The sequence below is a fragment of the Oncorhynchus mykiss genome, chromosome 12, assembly GCF_013265735.2.
Source record: "Oncorhynchus mykiss isolate Arlee chromosome 12, USDA_OmykA_1.1, whole genome shotgun sequence".
Lineage (NCBI taxonomy): Eukaryota > Metazoa > Chordata > Actinopteri > Salmoniformes > Salmonidae > Oncorhynchus > Oncorhynchus mykiss.
In genome coordinates this window covers 14859080-14876243 of record NC_048576.1, presented here as the reverse complement: position 1 = coordinate 14876243, position 17164 = coordinate 14859080, and the positions used below count along the sequence as shown (strand labels likewise).

At 40.6% G+C, this 17164-nt stretch overlaps 1 protein-coding gene across 1 annotated transcript; it reads left to right on the top strand.

Annotated features, from left to right (window-relative positions):
- Positions 1 to 671: 671 nt before the first annotated feature.
- On the top strand, positions 672 to 6505 carry c3ar1 (C3a anaphylatoxin chemotactic receptor). Its single transcript, NM_001124403.2, is given in 2 exon segments — positions 672 to 694; positions 5077 to 6505. Coding segments are annotated over 2 exon segments (1095 nt in total). The 5' UTR covers positions 672 to 689; the 3' UTR covers positions 6167 to 6505.
- The last annotated feature ends 10659 nt before the right edge of the window (positions 6506 to 17164 follow it).

The following is a 17164-nucleotide window of genomic DNA, read 5'->3' as shown; positions in this document are numbered from 1 at the left end:
CTGGCACTTTTTTTATATATATTTTTTTACAATATTTCTTATTCTTACTTGTGAAGACAATAAAGTTAGATTTTTTTTTTTTACATTTTAAAAATCATTTGTTTATCTGGAACCATTCAAAACATTTGTCTTCATTAATTAGTGTAATAAAATAAAATTGGTATCATCAGCAAAGAGAATGGGAAGTACGGAACACAGCAGCACGGACCTTGATATAGATTAGGAAAAACTAAATTCCAATTACCAAACCCTGTGGCACTCCACAGGATATCTTGGCCCTGGTAGATGCGCAGCCGTTTGCATGAACAAATTGCTCTCTATCATAAACATAACTATATAACTAATTATATGTCTAATCATAAAAACCTTAATGCAATTTAGAAAGTAATATTTAATGATCAACCGTGTCAAATGCTTTGGATGTACTGTAGGTCTGTCTATAAGTCTACGCCTAGCCATCGTTTCAGCTTTCATTTGATGACAGCAGAGTTTATTCCAATAATGTGCAAGAGATGTATCTGTGGTTAGAATTGGGGGGAATTGCTTCAGTAAGGATTTGCCTACTGTATATATCGGATGTTGTTGGATAGATGGTATCAACAGCTGCTGATGTAGTTTCCTGTGGGTTTGCCTCAGTTCTCTCTTGTGGTTAAAAACTGAAAACAACATTTAGAAAGGAAAGCTCAAAGATGGGGTAAGTTTGATTTGTATTTTCAGTAGAATTGTAGGTGAACTTTTGTGTAGTACCTGTTTAAGTTATTTACTTGTGGATGGAAGATACTGTGATAGACAATAGCTTAGCAGTAAATTCTAAATGCCTTTTCCAGCGGCGTTGTGAGAAGAAATGTACCCTTCAGTTCCTAATTATGCAGACTAACAAACAACATTCTGACTACATTGTAGTCACCAGCCTAGTCTCAGAACATTTCGTATTATTCTGTACGTAAATCCGAGACACCTCATTTAGAATAATATGGTACGTTTGGTATGGCTGTATAAGACAGATGGTTACTTAAGGCAAAATCAAAAGTAGGGTGGATGGGCTGGCGTATAACACGAACAGCTTCATCATTTTAGCTAGTTAGCAACTTTTCAACTACTTGCTACACTACATTTGTATTTATTATGTATCCCCATTTAGTCACCAGCCTAGGCTCAGTACATTTCGTATTATTCTGTGCGTAAATCCTTGGGTCCAGCAAAATTAAGGCAGTTTATAAAATGTTTAAAACATTACAATACATTCACAGATTTCACAACACACTGTGTGTCCTCATGCCCCTACTCCACCACTACCACATATCTACAGTATTAAGTGTGTGTGTGTGTGTGTGTAGAGCATAGTACATGTTATCGTGTGTGTTTGGTAATGTCTGTGCCTATGTTTGTGTTGCTTCACAAGGTGTTTTTTAAATCTGTTTTTTAAATCTACATTTACTGCTTGCATCAGTTACTTGATGTGGAATGGAGTTAAATGTAGTCATGGCTCTATGTAGTACTCTGCGCCTCCAGTCCAGTCTGTTCTGGACTTGGGGACTGTGAAGAGACCTCTTGTGGCATGTCTTGTTGGGTATGCATGGGTGTCCAAGCTGTGAGCCAGTAGTTTAGGCAGACAGCTCGGTTCATTCAACATGTCAATACCTCCTCCACTTTGAGCCAGATGATATTGACATGCATATTATTAATATTAGCTCTGTGTACATCCAATGGCCTTTTTTTGTGGCACCAGACTTCTCCCCATCTTAGCTACTACTGTATCAATATGTTTTGACCATGACAGTTTACAATCTAGGGTTACTCCAAGCAGTTTAGTCATCTCAACTTGCTCAATTTCCACATGATTTATTACAATATTTAGTTGAGGTTTAGTATATGTTTTGTCCCAAATACAATGCTTTTACTTTTAGAAATACTTAGGGCTAACTTATTCCTTTCCTGCCAACTCTGAAACTAACTGCAGCTCTTTAAGTGTTGCAGTCATTCAGTCGCTGTTGTAGCTGACGTGTATAGTGTTGCGTCATCCGCATACATAGACACTCCGGCATTACTCAGTCAGTGGCGTGTCGTTTCCCCAGCTAAACTGGGGAAATCCTGATTCTACCTGGATTATGTTTGAGAGGCTTCCATTAAAGAACCCTCTGTGTTCTGTTAGACAAGGATCTCTTTATCCACATTATAGCAGGGGGTGTAAACCCGTAACACATGCGTTTTTCCAGCAGCAGACTATGATCGATAATGTCAAAATTTGCCCTGAAGTCTAACAAGACAGCCCCCGCAATCATTTTATCATTTCTCTCAGCCAATCATCAGTCATTTGTGTAGGTGCTGTGCTTGTTGAGTGTCCTTCCCTATAAGCGTGCTGAAAGTCTGTTTACTGTGAAATAGCATTATCTGGTCAAACACAGTTTTATTCCAGAAGTTTACTAAGGGTTGGTAACAGGCTGATTGGTCGGCTATTTGAGCCAGTAAAGGGGGCTTTACGACTCTTGGGTAGCGGAATGACTTTAGCTTCCCTCCAGGCCTGAATTGAAGATGTGGCAAATAGGAGTGGAAATATCGTCTGCTATTATCCTCAGTAATTTTCCATCCAGATTGTCATACCCTGGTGACTTGTCATTGTTGATAGACGACAATTATTTCACCTCTTCCACACTGACTTTACGGAATTCAAAAGTACAATTCTTGGTTTGGTCCGATATACTTGGATGTGTAGTGTCAACGTTTGGTGCTGGCATGTCATCCCTAAGTTTGCTTATCTTGCCAATGAAAAAGTAATTAAAGTAGTTGGCAATATCAGTCGGATTTGATCAATGAGCCATCTGATTGAACTGGATTTACCAGTTTTTACATTCATTTTCTTAATGGGTGCATTCTTATTAGCAACTGGAATAAGCAATTTAATGTGTCAAGTGCAGCTTCTGGTTGCTCCACATTCACACACCACAGACCAGCAAATATTCTTTACATCAACATATGAATCACTGCTACATGTCCAAAAGTATGTGGACTGCTGCTCGTCGAACATCTCATTCCAAAATCATGGGCATTAATTTGGAGTTGGTCCACCCTTTTGCTGCTATAACAGCCTCCGCTCTTCTGGGAAGGCTATTCACTAGATGTTGGAACGTTGCTGCAGGGACTTGCTTACATTCAGCCATGAGCATTAGTGAGGTTGTGCACTGATGTTGGGGTGATTAGGCCTGGCTCGCAGTCAGTGTTCCAATTAGTCCCAAAGGTGTTCGATGTTGTTGAGGTCAGGGCTCTGTGCAGGCCAGTCAAGTTCTTCCACACCGATCTCAACAAACCATTTCTGTATGAATTTTGCTTTGTGCTCTGGGGCATTGTCATGCTGTAACAGGAAAGGGCCCTGCCCAAACTGTTGCCATGAAGTTGGAAGCCCAGAATCATCCAGAATGGCATTGTATGCTGTAGCATTAAGATTTCCCTTCACTGGAACTAAGGGGCTAGTCTGAACCATGAAAAACAGCCCCAGACCATTATTACTTCACCACCCAACTTTACAGTTGGCACTATGCATTGGGGCAGGGTAGCATTCTCCTGGTATCTGCCTAAGCCAGATTTGTCCGTCGGACTGCCATATGGTGAAGTGTGATTCATCACTCCAGAGAACGCGTTTCCACTGCTCCACAGTTCAATGGTGGTGAGCTTTACACCACTTCATCCGACATCTGGCATTGCACATAGTGATCTTTGGCTTTCATGAAGCTCCCGACGAACAGATCTTATGCTGAATTTGCTTCCTGAGCAGTTTGGAACTCTGTAGTGAGTGTTGTAACCGAGGACAGACGATCTTTACGCGCTTGGGCACTCGGCGCTTCCGTTCTCTGAGCTTGTGTGGCTGTACAGGAGAGGGCTGAGCACACACCCTTGTGGGGCCCCTGTGTTAAGGATCGGGGAAGTGGAGGTGTTGTTTTCAACCTTCACCACCTGAGGGGGCGGCCTGTCAGGAGGTCCAGGACCCAGTTGCACAGGATGGGATTCAGACCCATGGCACCAAGCTTAATGATGAGTTTGGAGCGTACTGTGGTGTTGAAGGCTGAGCTATAGTCAATGAATGGCATTATTACGTAGGTATTTCTCTTGTCCAGATGGGATAGGGCAGTGTGGAGTGTAATGGCAACTGTATCGTCTGTGGATCTATTGGGACGGTAAGAAAATTGAAGTGGGTCTTCTAGGGTGTCAGGTAAGGTAGAGGTGATGTGATATGATCCTTAGCTAGCCTTTCAAAGCACTTCATGATGACAGATGTGAGTGCTATGGGGCGATAGTAATTTAATTCAGTTATCTTTGCTTTCTTGCGTACAGGAACAATGGTGGACATCTTGAAGTAAGTGGGGACAACAGACTGGGATAGGGAGAGATTGAATATGTCTGTAAACACACTAGCCACCTGGTCTGCATGCTCTGAGGACACTGCTAGGGATGCCGTCTAGGCCGGTAGCCTTGCGAGGTGTTAACACGCTTAAATGTCTTAGTTAACGTTGGCCACAGAGAACGAGAGCCCTATGTCCTTCGGAGAGGGCCACATCGGTGGCACTGGTTTTATCCTCAAAGCGGGCGTAAAATGTGTTAAAACCGTTTTAGCTAATCCTTCCCTTAAGCCTAACTCTGAACCTTTAACCTAAGTCCTAAACTTAACCCTGACCCCTAACTAACGTTGGCGAGCCAGCTAAAGTTAGCCACCTAGCTAGAATTCGTAACATATTTGCAAATTTGTAACATATTGTACATTTAGCAAATTCGTAACATAACATGTTTTGCAAATTCGTAACATATAATGCAAATTGTAGTTGGAACATATAAAATGGGTGCTGGACATCCATAAATTAATTTGTAACATAAATGGATTGTCCAGATTTACTTATAGAATAATACGAAATGCTCTGATACCAGGACGTAGTTACACATGCCATATAGACAGTTTCCATCAATCATGAATGGTTATTTGACATCAATGACAATCCTCAATGCCATGAAACATTAAATTAGAACATAGATTGTGTTTTAATGATTAAGTCAGAATATGAGTGACATTCTGTGTCAATTTCTCCACAGGGACAACATGGATTTCTCAGAGCATTATGGGAATTTCTCAGAGAATTATGTCACAGAAAGTTATGGGGAGTTTGACTTGTATTATGACCCCTTAAATGAAACCTCTCTGTCAGAACAAGGGCATCGATCCATATGGGTGCTGTCCATAGTTCTCTGCAGCATTGCCTGTGTCCTCGGTATCACAGGCAATGCCTTTGTCATCTGGATAGCTGGAGTGAAGATGAAGAGGACAGTCAACACTATCTGGTTTGTAAACCTGGCTGCAGCAGACCTCCTCTGCTGTGTCTCCATACCCTTCTCCATAGCTGACATCATACTGAACTCTCACTGGCCTTATGGAGAGGCTATGTGTAAGATTCTTCCGTCCATGGTCGTACTCAACATGTTCGCCAGTGTTTTCACACTGGTTCTCATCAGTCTGGACCGCTTTGCCCTGGTCATCCTGCCTGTCTGGGCCCAGAACCACCGGAGCATCACCCTGGCCTGGCTGCTCTGTGGTCTGGTCTGGGTCCTGGGTCTGCTCCTCAGCCTCCCCTCTATGATCTACAGAGAAATAGTAGTCCATGATGATATGAACATAACACTGTGCATCTATAACCACCTACAAGACAAAACTGAGGGCAACCAGTCGGCAATCAAAGCCATCCACGTCACCAGGCTTATACTCGGCTTCCTCATCCCCCTACTGGTCATCGCTGTCTGCTACCTGCTGATCGGTAGGAGGGTGAGCAGCGGCCGCTTTAAATCCCAGAGGGCCTTCCAGATAATTTTGGTTGTGGTGACGACGTTCTTTGTGTGTTGGCTGCCTTATCATGTCATTGGACTGGTGATCGAGTATGGCAAGGAAGCCTCCCAGGTCATGGCCAGGGCTCTAGACCCCCTGGCCATCTCTCTGGCTTACGTCAACAGCTGTCTCAACCCTGTCCTGTATGTGTTCATGGGTCAGGACTTCAAGGAGAGGGTCAGGGTTTCTCTACGTAAAATATTTGAGAAGGTCTTCAGCGAGGATGTGACTCTGCGTTCCTCTGTATACTCCAAGGGACAGTCACAGCTCTCACGGGCCACCAACTCGTCTGAGGCTCAGGTCTGAGTCAGAAATGTCTCAGACCTAAAATGAGTATAATCTGATATATAAAACATTTTACAAGCAATTAAGAAAATAGACTTTGACAGTAACAAAATAGGTTTTAAAGTTCAGTCCGTGCCTGATTTGAAATGTTACATGGATGGCGTTTTGTGTAAAGCTGTTGGGTTTTTGTTTGAAATTTGTCCTATAAACTCTCATCTATTACACTTATGTTTTTCTTATCAGTGTAGTTATAATGGGGTGTGGAGGAAAGAAGTACCACCACTGTAGATTACGCTGAAGACATACCAAATGAAAAAAGTTTTAAACAAAATATACTTTAAACAAAATAAAAAACACATAACAAATATGTCCACAGAATCAGATACTGTATATTCTCTGAAATGTTTTGAATTAACTCTCTACACAGGCAGCCAAGATGTATTTACATGCAATGATCTTCTCTCACCTGTCCTATTGTATCACCAGCTGGTCAACAACACCATAGTACCCTCTGTTGGATTTGACATTTTGAACATTGACATATTGAAGACATGATAGATCAAAACGTAGCTGTATTATAAATGGTAAGGCCCGGAAGGTAAACTCATACAGGCTGGTGGTACCTGTAGTGTAAGTCCTAGGGGGTAAATCCCTAATAGGTTGGTTCCTGCTAGTACTATAAAGTCAATAGTAAACCCCAGTGGGTTAATACCTGCGATTACTATAAATATAGGGTGAGTCCCAGAAGGTAAGCCCGGGTAGGCTGGAACCTGCGAAGGGTAAGTCCTAGGGGGTAAATTCCGGCAGTGTTGGTTCCCTGCATAACCTATAACTGGGTGAGAGCCTAGTTGTAGTAGCCATAAAAGTGTGTGTGTGAATGGGAGGTTAGTTGTGTGACCTGTTGGGGTACTGAACCATGGCAGATTATGTGGAAATATGAAGACAAGTGTGAATAATTTTGGTGATGTGTGTAATCAATAATAGGGATATTGGAGGAGGTACAGCACAAAGCCATTAAGAAATCATATTGTCCAGTAATAACTTTGCAGATGCTATGGTATCGGTTCTAATACAAAGTATTAAGTGCCGTGACCAATTAATTATTATCCGGGGAAGTGTGTAGTGCTATCTTAGCACATAGTTAATAAAAGGTGTGTATTTTAGACGGGAGTGAAGAAATCTAAAATACCCTGAACACCATCGTGAGTGTTTAGGGATTAATAACTATTGATATGGTGACATACGGACCGGACCCGTTACTCCCTGTAATATAGTGTAACGGCTGTTGTTGGTGGAAGAAGGTGAGGACCAAAGCTCAGCGTGGTAAGTGATCATGTTTTTTAATAAAGTAATGAACACCGAACAAAACAATAAACGTGAAGTAATCAAACCGAAACAGTCCCGTGTGGCGCAAACACTAACACGGAAAATAAACACCCACAACTCAAAAGTGAAACCAGGCTCCCTAAGTAAGATTCTCAATCAGGGACAACGATTGACAGCTGCCTCTGATTGAGAACCATACCAGGCCGAACACAGAAAATCCCAAATTATATAAAAAAGAACATAGACAACCCACCCAACTCACGCCCTGACCATACTGAAACAAAGACATAATAAAAGAACTAAGGTCAGAGCGTGACATATAGAGCTAGCAGTGTTTAATAAAGCCATAGAGGTGCTGAAAGAAGCGCCCGAGCATTCTACCAATTAGGCTGGAATATGGGATAAATTTGGCAAATTAGATAAAATTGGACAACATTTTCCCGCTAACGGAGAATTCAAATCTAATAAAGAATTCAGGGAGGCAATTATGACTTGGCATAAAAACATAAAACCAGAATCAAAAGCTCAATGTACCAGCGTTTTGATATCAGCATTCTATCAACAAAAAAATGCATCACGATAAACCCAGAATGAGTACCAGTATGCTGCCACAGAAGGACTAGGAACGGGAGTGTATTGATAGAATTTGCACTTCTGCTTTGATGGCAGGTTTGTGATCCAAACGATAATTGCGGGTCTCTGTTCGATCGATAAGTGGTTCATCGAGATTACAGAGATCACGTTTTACCTAACTTTTAGTAGAGTACCGATGAGATTTACAAATAGTCCCACTTGGTATCATTTTGCATTGAAACAATCAAAAGGGTATCAATTGTAGGTTCTGTGTTGGTTTAATACGTGAATGATCGTTATTAGCATCAAAAGACGAAGAAACTCATATGTGAGACTGCACCACATTGGCAGACAATTTGGCAGAACAGAGTCATAAATGTATGAGAAAGCACAACTAGCAAAGCAAGAGGTAACACATTTGGGGGTTTCGATTTCTAAGGGCAAGATACACATTAACCGGGATCGGGTAGAAACCATGCGTTCTTTGGCAATGCCAAACACTCCTCGCACGCTCAGGAAAACTTTACCTTCACTAGGGTAGGGGGCACTATTTGGAATTTTGGATGAAAAGTGTGCCCAAATTAAACTGCCTGCCACTCAGGCCCAGAAGATAGGATATGCATATAATTAGATTTAGATTTGGATAAAAACACTCAAGTTTCCAGAGCTGTTAAAATAATGTCTGTGAGTATAACAGAACTGATATGGCAGGCAAGAACCTGAGGAAAATCCAACCAGGAAGTACTATTATTTTGAAAGGCTGTTTTTCCTTTGAAAGCCTATCCACCATACAAAGACTTAGGACCCAGTTCACGAGCTCTGTGGCTTCCTCTGCATGTGGCCAGTCTTTATGCATTGTTTCAGGCTTTTACTCTGAAACATGAGGGAGATACAGCACTTTCAGAGGCCAGTGGAATTTTCCAGACATCAGCCATTCGCCTGATCGGGAACGCACCTTTCTTGTTTCTCCTTTCCTATTGACGAAGCTTTTGTCCGGTTTAAATATTATTTATGACAAAAACAACCGGAGGATTGATTTTAAACATCGTTTGGCATGTTTCTACTAACTTTTATTGTACTTAAAAAAGAAAATTGTCTGGACTTAGTGCACGCGCCTTAAGAGTTTTCCATTTTGTTAGACGTTTTATTTTGTTATTCTCTGAAATTGCTGAGAAACTTACAGAGTGGAAGAAAGGGGGGGAAGGGTCCCCATGAGGGGATAGAGTGGAATCAAGAGTGTGAGGAAGCGTTTGTCGAGTTAAAGAAGCAATTGGGTCAAGCGCCAGCATTGGGATTGCCAAACCTAAAATGTTATTTTAAATGGGGTTGCAAAACACTGCTTCAATTACAATGGGTCAAAAAGTTGAGTTTATGTTCCACAGGCAGTAGCAACCATAGTGGACAGCACAAAAACATAACATGTTACTAGTGCAAGATGGACAAACAAAGAAGTTAACATTAAATGAGGAAAATCTACAACTACATAAGATTGGTGGTTTGAATCCTGCGTCATTAATGCCGTTGCATGGGGAGGGTGAATCGCATACATGTGACCCAGATCAAATTACTCCAAAACCCAGTCCTGGTTTGCAAGAGACAGCATTGGAATCGGGTAAAATATTGTATGCAGATGGCTCTAGTTACAACACAGAAGGGAAGCGAGTAATGTAACGGGGTAGACTGTGTGTGGTATGCATTTGGAGTAGTTCATGATTTCGGTACATTCTGGTAACAATGGGGCGTGTTAACAGCGACAGCAATTTTTTAAATCATGAGACATTTTATGTGGTTTTATTTTTTAAATAAAGTTATGTTTGATATCGTCTTATTCTGGAATACGATTCTAGAATGGACGAAAGGGTGGAGGGGTCACGAGGAATTAGTATAGTATTATTATTATTTTTTTTTATGTGGTGTGGTGGTTATGGAGAATCATGGGGAAAAGGAGACCAGTGAATCGTTAGACTCGGTGGGGAGACACTGTCGCCGTTTTGTGGGATTTATTGAATGGGGTCTTTTCAATTCAGTTAAATTGGGTATGCAATGGTTTCCGAACGACTTGGAAAGAAAGGGAGAAAATTCCTAATGAGGAATGATCAATCTCATTAGAAATTAACGGAATAGGGGGATTTAATTATAAAATTCATGAGAAACACCATTCTCTATCCAAATTGTACCATTACTTTAGGAGATTATTATTATTTCCGTAGGGAGTTATAAAGAGTTGTAATTCTAAGTTGCTGAGTTTATTTTTGTTTTTTTATCATGTGTTTGGAAGGGGAAATGACCAGTTCCCTGAGGTCCTGATCTTTGTGTACTTATGCAGTGGCACTGTGTTCAGTCTGCTTATAGAAAGGAAAACATATGTTAATAAGGGATGACAGTTACTTCAAATGGATTGTGATATATGTCTTGCTGATTTCATGTTGTGATTTTGTTTTGATACAAATTTCACCAGATTGGGATCCTGGAGTGGGAGTTATGCGAGAGGTTAGGGTGCTATCTTCATGATCTGGTAACTCTTCTGAGAGGTCACCAGTAGAATAAGGGAGTATGGACTAATGTAGAAAATGGTTTTAGCAGTAACATGTTATTAAGAAAAGGTATATAGCCAATGTTTGTCTGAATTTCCTGAAACAGAAATGAAACTTAACTGTTGTTATGAACTGTGCTCTTTTGAGGTTATCATGGAAGGTGACGTCAGATCGTGTCTTAATGCATGGTAGGAATAATTTGACCATAGACAGTGTGTGTAAACCTCAAAACCCTCCCTAACCGGCTGAAGAAAGAGCGAGTGGAGAGAGAACAAGCTAAGGTTAGAGACTCGTGTACGTGGGAGAAATGGAAGTATCGACTTGGATATTCAAATCGGGACATTATCAAGGGCCATGAAATGTGACATGTGCCGTTGGGAAAATGAACTGTAAACGATATCTGAAGAAGACACGCTAGAATGATAAGTGTCGGGGGAAGGAAAGGGGGGGGGGTGGTGGTATACACCCTGCTAACTATTTAAACTAAGAATGCATTGAGATACTGATCTTTCTTGACCAGGCCACTCATGACAGTAAAACAGGGACAAAGGGGGGCTGTAATGAGAAGAGTTATGACAGGCAATAAAAGGTGATTTATAAATGTATGTTCTAACAGGGATGATCTGTGCTATGTTGATAAACTGGAGTTAGAGCCCTAGACTCAAAGTAAGCACTGAGGTCAGTCATTCTAAATTTGGGTTGGATAATTTATCAAATGTTTTAGTTGTGATTGGGATACAGCGAGAGAGAATTGCAAATGCACGATGAGGGGTGGGTGCGCTGTGAACATTTATTTGGCCGAGAGATTCTACAGAAACGTATCTCCAAGTGTCATTCTGAGGGGAGGTGGTTTGTTTGGGGGGAATCACTGGATGATAGCTTGGACAACCATGAAAGTTTAAAAAAAAATGTTTTACCCTGGATTCAGAATTTTTATGTTACATAGCATCAATGAGTGGTGCTAAGTTATTAAACATGTACTTTCTTTCTCTTTTCTTTTTAAGTCTATATATTTTTAGGTTTGGTGGAACATGAGGGTGTTCATTGTTCCAGAGGAGGGAATGATGTATATTGACTAACTGATGTGAGAATGTGTTAGTATGTTTATAACTGTAGAAAATGCATTAGGGGTAGTGACTAGTGTGTTATGGGTTAGATGTCATGATAGAAGAGTATCATTCCCAGAGACTGTATATTGTTTCAGGAGATGGCTCATAGAAGAGGGAGGACAGCTAACTGTACACAATATGGGAATTTAGTTGAACATTACACATACCTAGATCATGGTGAGAGTAGAAGAGATACCAGTGGCATTTCAAACACTATGGTAAACTTTCAGGATGACTGTGACTCAGTTTTGTTAGGTTGGATATTATTCCCAAATCATTAATTTCTCTCCAATTTCAAACAGCCGGCGAACATTTGGCAGATTACATGCAGGAGGTATTCTCACGGCAGTCGCTGTAGGGACAGTAACTGAAGGAGCTGTACTAGTAGCGAAGGATGCTATATTGATAGCATGGAATTAGACTACTGCGCAAATGAGGGGTATTGTGAGACTATAGTCATGGGCCATTTTGGAAGTAGCAATGGTTACTTTAGTAGCATTGTTGGGAAATCAGTTTATGATATTGGTAACTGGATTGGTAACTGGTAACTGGGGGACCGATGGGAGGACAGGGGATGTGGGGGGGGGGGGGGGGGGGGGGGGGGTGCATAGTTCTCACGTCCAGCTGCATAATGGGTGAGTGAAGACACCATGACACAGGAAGCAGAGCGAGAGAGAGACTAAATTCCACTGTAAGACATACAGATGGGTTGGGTCTGGGAGCTACTATAAACATCATAGTTGGTTTGGGGTTTAGCTGCTTTATTGGTTAATGCATCATATGATGGAGGATAGAGGGGTAATTGTCCTCTGAACAAAATGTTGAAGTCATTGATGGAAAGCATATATAGTGCTGAGTTACCTCAAGAGGATGTAACGTGGATTAGGGATACACAGTTGCTTATCAGGTGACATGCCTATCAGGTGAAATGGAATAGATGGGGAACAAAGTGAAAATGACATGACTTAGGAACACCTCTCGGAACCTGGGGCCTAAAGGGGAAGACTGGGTGAAAGCATGAGGAAGCTTTATAGAGCTTTCATTTTGTGGAACCCAGCAGGAAAGTATCCTGGAGGCATAGAGACAGGTGAAGAGAGAGTGGGAATTGTCATGGTCTCAGATTTTGGTCTTCATGCATATATAATTATGCATAGCTTATCACACTATTATTAATACTGTTATGTTTTGTGTGTATTTTTTGTTGCTTTCCAAGTCTTGTGCTATTACTCTCTTAGGAACCAGAAGGGGGAAGTGGAGAAACTAAAAGCTGCTCCATCTGCAATAGAACGAGACCCCAGATTCAACTGGAATGGCATTTTGTTGTGTGGTGATAGATGGAAATAAAATTGTGTGATCATAGTACATAGTGTCTCTGAATTTGTAAACCTCAAATGTATGTTAATTGTTTGTTCCATTTGTTAGTTTAATTAATGTTTTATAATAATTTGTTCATTTTTTTATTCATGTTTTATTATCAATGTATATACATTTATTAGTAATTTCCAAGTTTATATAAATTGAACATTAGGATTCTATTGTTCAAGAGAAGGGACTGTAGGTTTCGACATTTTGCACATTGAGATATTAAAGACATGATAGATCAGACGCATAGTATATTTAATAAGGAGTGAGATCTGTAGAAAGATAGAGTGGCTTTGGAATGTGCTGGGTGGACGGGAGGAGATCAAGGAATTGCTATAGGGGAGGCAGATGGACATCTGTGGACTAGGTGAATGTGGGGTTGAGGTCAGGAGGTGAGGTCAGATCCCCTGAAGGGAGTAATAAAGGTTAACTACCCACTTCCTGTGGAACCATAAGATGTAAGGATTGGAGAGAAGGAGTGTCTTAAGTGGGATATATATATATATATGTGATGGGAGAAATGTTGGGTTGTCTGAATTGCAGCTGTACAGAACGTTTGGGAAGAATTAAACTTGGTTAACTTCTTACCCCCCTACTTTTTTCAATTTTCGCGTGAAGACATACCCAAATCTAACTGCCTGTAGCTCAGGCCCAGAACCAAAGATATGCATATTATTGGTTTAATTTGAAAGAAAACACTCTGAAGTTTGTGTAAATGTGAATTGAATGTAGGAGAATATAACACAATAGATCTGGTTTAGATAGTACAATGAAAAAAACATGTTTTTTTTAATTGTTGTATCATCATCTTTAAAATGAACAAGACAAAACAAACATTCAGATAGGATGATGGAGACAATTTCAGTGAAAAAAATAAGGGGGCAGCTGTACTTGTGCAAAGTTTCAGAATGATAACTTCCAAAATGAGTGTGCTACATGACATTTATTATGAAGTCACCCAGGTGTCGCACACATATAGCCCAAATGTACCCAAGTGGCCAAATTGGTGAAGTTATACATTTTGAATGGAATAACTATATACAAAATACCAAAATGGTATTCTAACACACCCCCCCCCCCCCAAAAAATGGAGAAAAAACATGAAAAAATACATTTACAAAATAACACTTTCAATATATGGAAGACCCTCAGTCTACACTATATTATGCTGCTGATGCCAGGTGCCATAGCAGTATTTTTCTGCTTTAAGCAGAGGGTCACCAAGCATGTGGTACAGGTGATGGGGGACTTCATTTTGCAAAGAACACCGCGACGCCTCCATGCTGTGCCCTTTTGGCCCTGGGGCACATCCATGCCTGAAGAAATACATTTGGGCAGATGAACACCACTTGTGGCAGGAGCAGAAGGGACAGAGGTAGAGGTGCCAGAATGTGGTGCAGTGGTGCTGTAGTCAGCAAGTTCTTTGATAAGCAGCTTTCTGAAGGCTAGCTGTGAGATGGGGGGCTTTCCACAGCTCTTAGCCATTTCCTTGTGTAGGATGAATGCATTCACCACAGGAATGTCGATGAAATGATAGAAGAAAGTCTTGTGTCCAGCTGGATGAACCAGCTTCAGTGGGGGATGGACACCTTGGCACTGGGGGCTCCCATTCGGAGTCAGTGTCACTGTGAAAGAAAATGTTCAGTTAGAATAGTTTCACAAATGAGCCCTGTATCAACAGGTATAATAAACAGATACAGTGGGGCAAACAAGTATTTAGTCAGCCACCAATTGTGCAAGTTCTCCCACTTAAAAGATGAGAGAGGCCTGTAATTTTCATCATAGGTACACTTCAACTATGACAGACAAAAAAAATCCAGAAAATCACATTGTAGGATTTTTTATGAATTTATTTGCAAATTTGTGCAATTTCCGCCTGAAGACATATCCAAATCTAACAGCCTGTAGCTCAGGCACAGAACCAAGGATATGCATATTCTTGGTACCATTTGAAAGAAAACAATCTGAAGTGTGTGTACATGTGAATTGAACGTAGGAGAATATAACACAATAGATCTGGTTTAGATAAAACAATGGAAAAAAACATGTGTTTTTTATTTTTATTTTTGTATCATCATCTTTAAAATGAACAAGATAAAATAAACATTCAGATAGGATGATGTGGACAATTTCAGTGAAAAATATAAGAGGGCAACAGTACTTGTGCAAAGTTTCAGAATGAAAACTTCCAAAATGAGTGTGCTACATGACATTTATCATGAAGTCACCCAGGTGTCGCACACAAGTAGCCCAAATGTACCCAAGTGGCCAAATTGGTGAAGGTATACATTTTGAAACAAATAACTATATACAAAATACCAAAATGGTATTCTAACACACCCCCCCCCAAAAAAAATTTTTTTTTAGAAAAATACATGAAAAAATAAATAATGGAGAAAAAGAAAACTATTGATAAAAAAATACATGAAAAAAAATATATATATACATTTACAAAATAACATGGGCAACTATTTACACACTTTCAATATTTGGAAGACCCTCAGTCCTCTATCAAATCTATTTATATAGCCCCAGCCTAAAACCCCAAACAGCAAGCAATGCAGGTGTAGAAGCACGGTGGCTAGGAAAAACTCCCTAGAAAGGCAAAAACCTAGGAAGAAACCTAGAGAGGAACCAGGCTATGGGGGGTGGCCAGTCCTCTTCTGGCTGTGCCGGGTGGAGATCACAGTGGTTGTAGAGGGTGCAACAGGACAGCACCTCAAGAGTAAAAATGAACAGTTTAGGATTCCATAGCTGCAGGCAGAACAGTTGAAACTGGAACAGTGGCAAGGCCAGATGGACTGGGGACAGCAAGGAGTCATCGTGCCAGGTAGTCCTGACACATGGTCCTAGGGCTCAGGTCCTCCTCCGAGAGAAAGAGAGAATTAGAGACACAGGACACCAGCTAAGACTCCCATTCGGAGTCAGTGTCACTGTGAAAGAAAATGTTCAGTTAGAATAGTTTCACATATGAGCCCTGTATCAACAGGTATAATAAACAGATATATATAGACAGTTGAAGGTTGAAGGTTGAATATATTAGGTTGAATATATTATTATATTATTATTACCTGCTAGATCTACTGTCTCTTTTATATTATGACATTTCAGCTAGATCTACTGTCTCTATTATATTATGACAGACCAGCTATATCTACTGTCTTTATTATATTACAACAGACCAGCTGTATCTACTGTCTCCATTTCACTTTGGCCATTGATGTGGTCCTGCCCTCTCCTCAACAGCCTCAAATAGGCTATTTCATGTGGGTTGGGGTGGGGCGGAAGACACACGCATCTCACATTTCATGACATTACATGTTTATATATTGCTTCTAAAATTTAAAAAAAATCACAAATAATATTTTATATTATTAATTTCAAACAAGGGCATTAGCATGATAAGAACTTACCAGTCCAAAACGATGTCCTCTCCCATTCAAAAAATATTCCTCCATAATCGCAAAATGAAGCATCCTACAACAATCTCTGTCTCACCTTCCCAATCAATTTATTCAAAAATTGTGTGTACATCTGTATATCTAGACTTAAATTTAGCTTTCCCTGACTTAGTCGCCATAATGATTGATATATAAACAGCTGAATCTGTGCGTTTACCAAACAATGCAGTGCGTAATATGTGCTTCTCCTTCCGGTATGAAACTTCAATAGCGAATGACTCACTTTACTCCGGAGCTTACTACATGGGTTGGTCGTGCAACACATAAACATGGCGTATTGCCGTTTAGCTCAGCTCATTGGCTATCTACCCAGCTAGATTTCAATACGATCAGTGGTCATTGGGTTAATTAAAAGACAGTCAATCAACGAAACAGCGGGCAAATCATTGGTGCACAATGATGTCATGACTTGTTGTCTTCAAATCGGTTTCTTTCAGTCAATACTTCCCGCAAAATGGCCCATCTTGTTTGATTGTGTTACAAACAAACCAGTTGATTGCAGTGAAACCAAACATGACTGGAAAAGTCACGTTCTGTGTGGGTGATTTACCTGGAATGTGTCGCAGAAGATGGAATGAGACGGAATTCACGACACAAGCGGTTCACAAAATGTTTGGTGTTAGGCTATAAAAACGGATTTTATCAAACATAAGA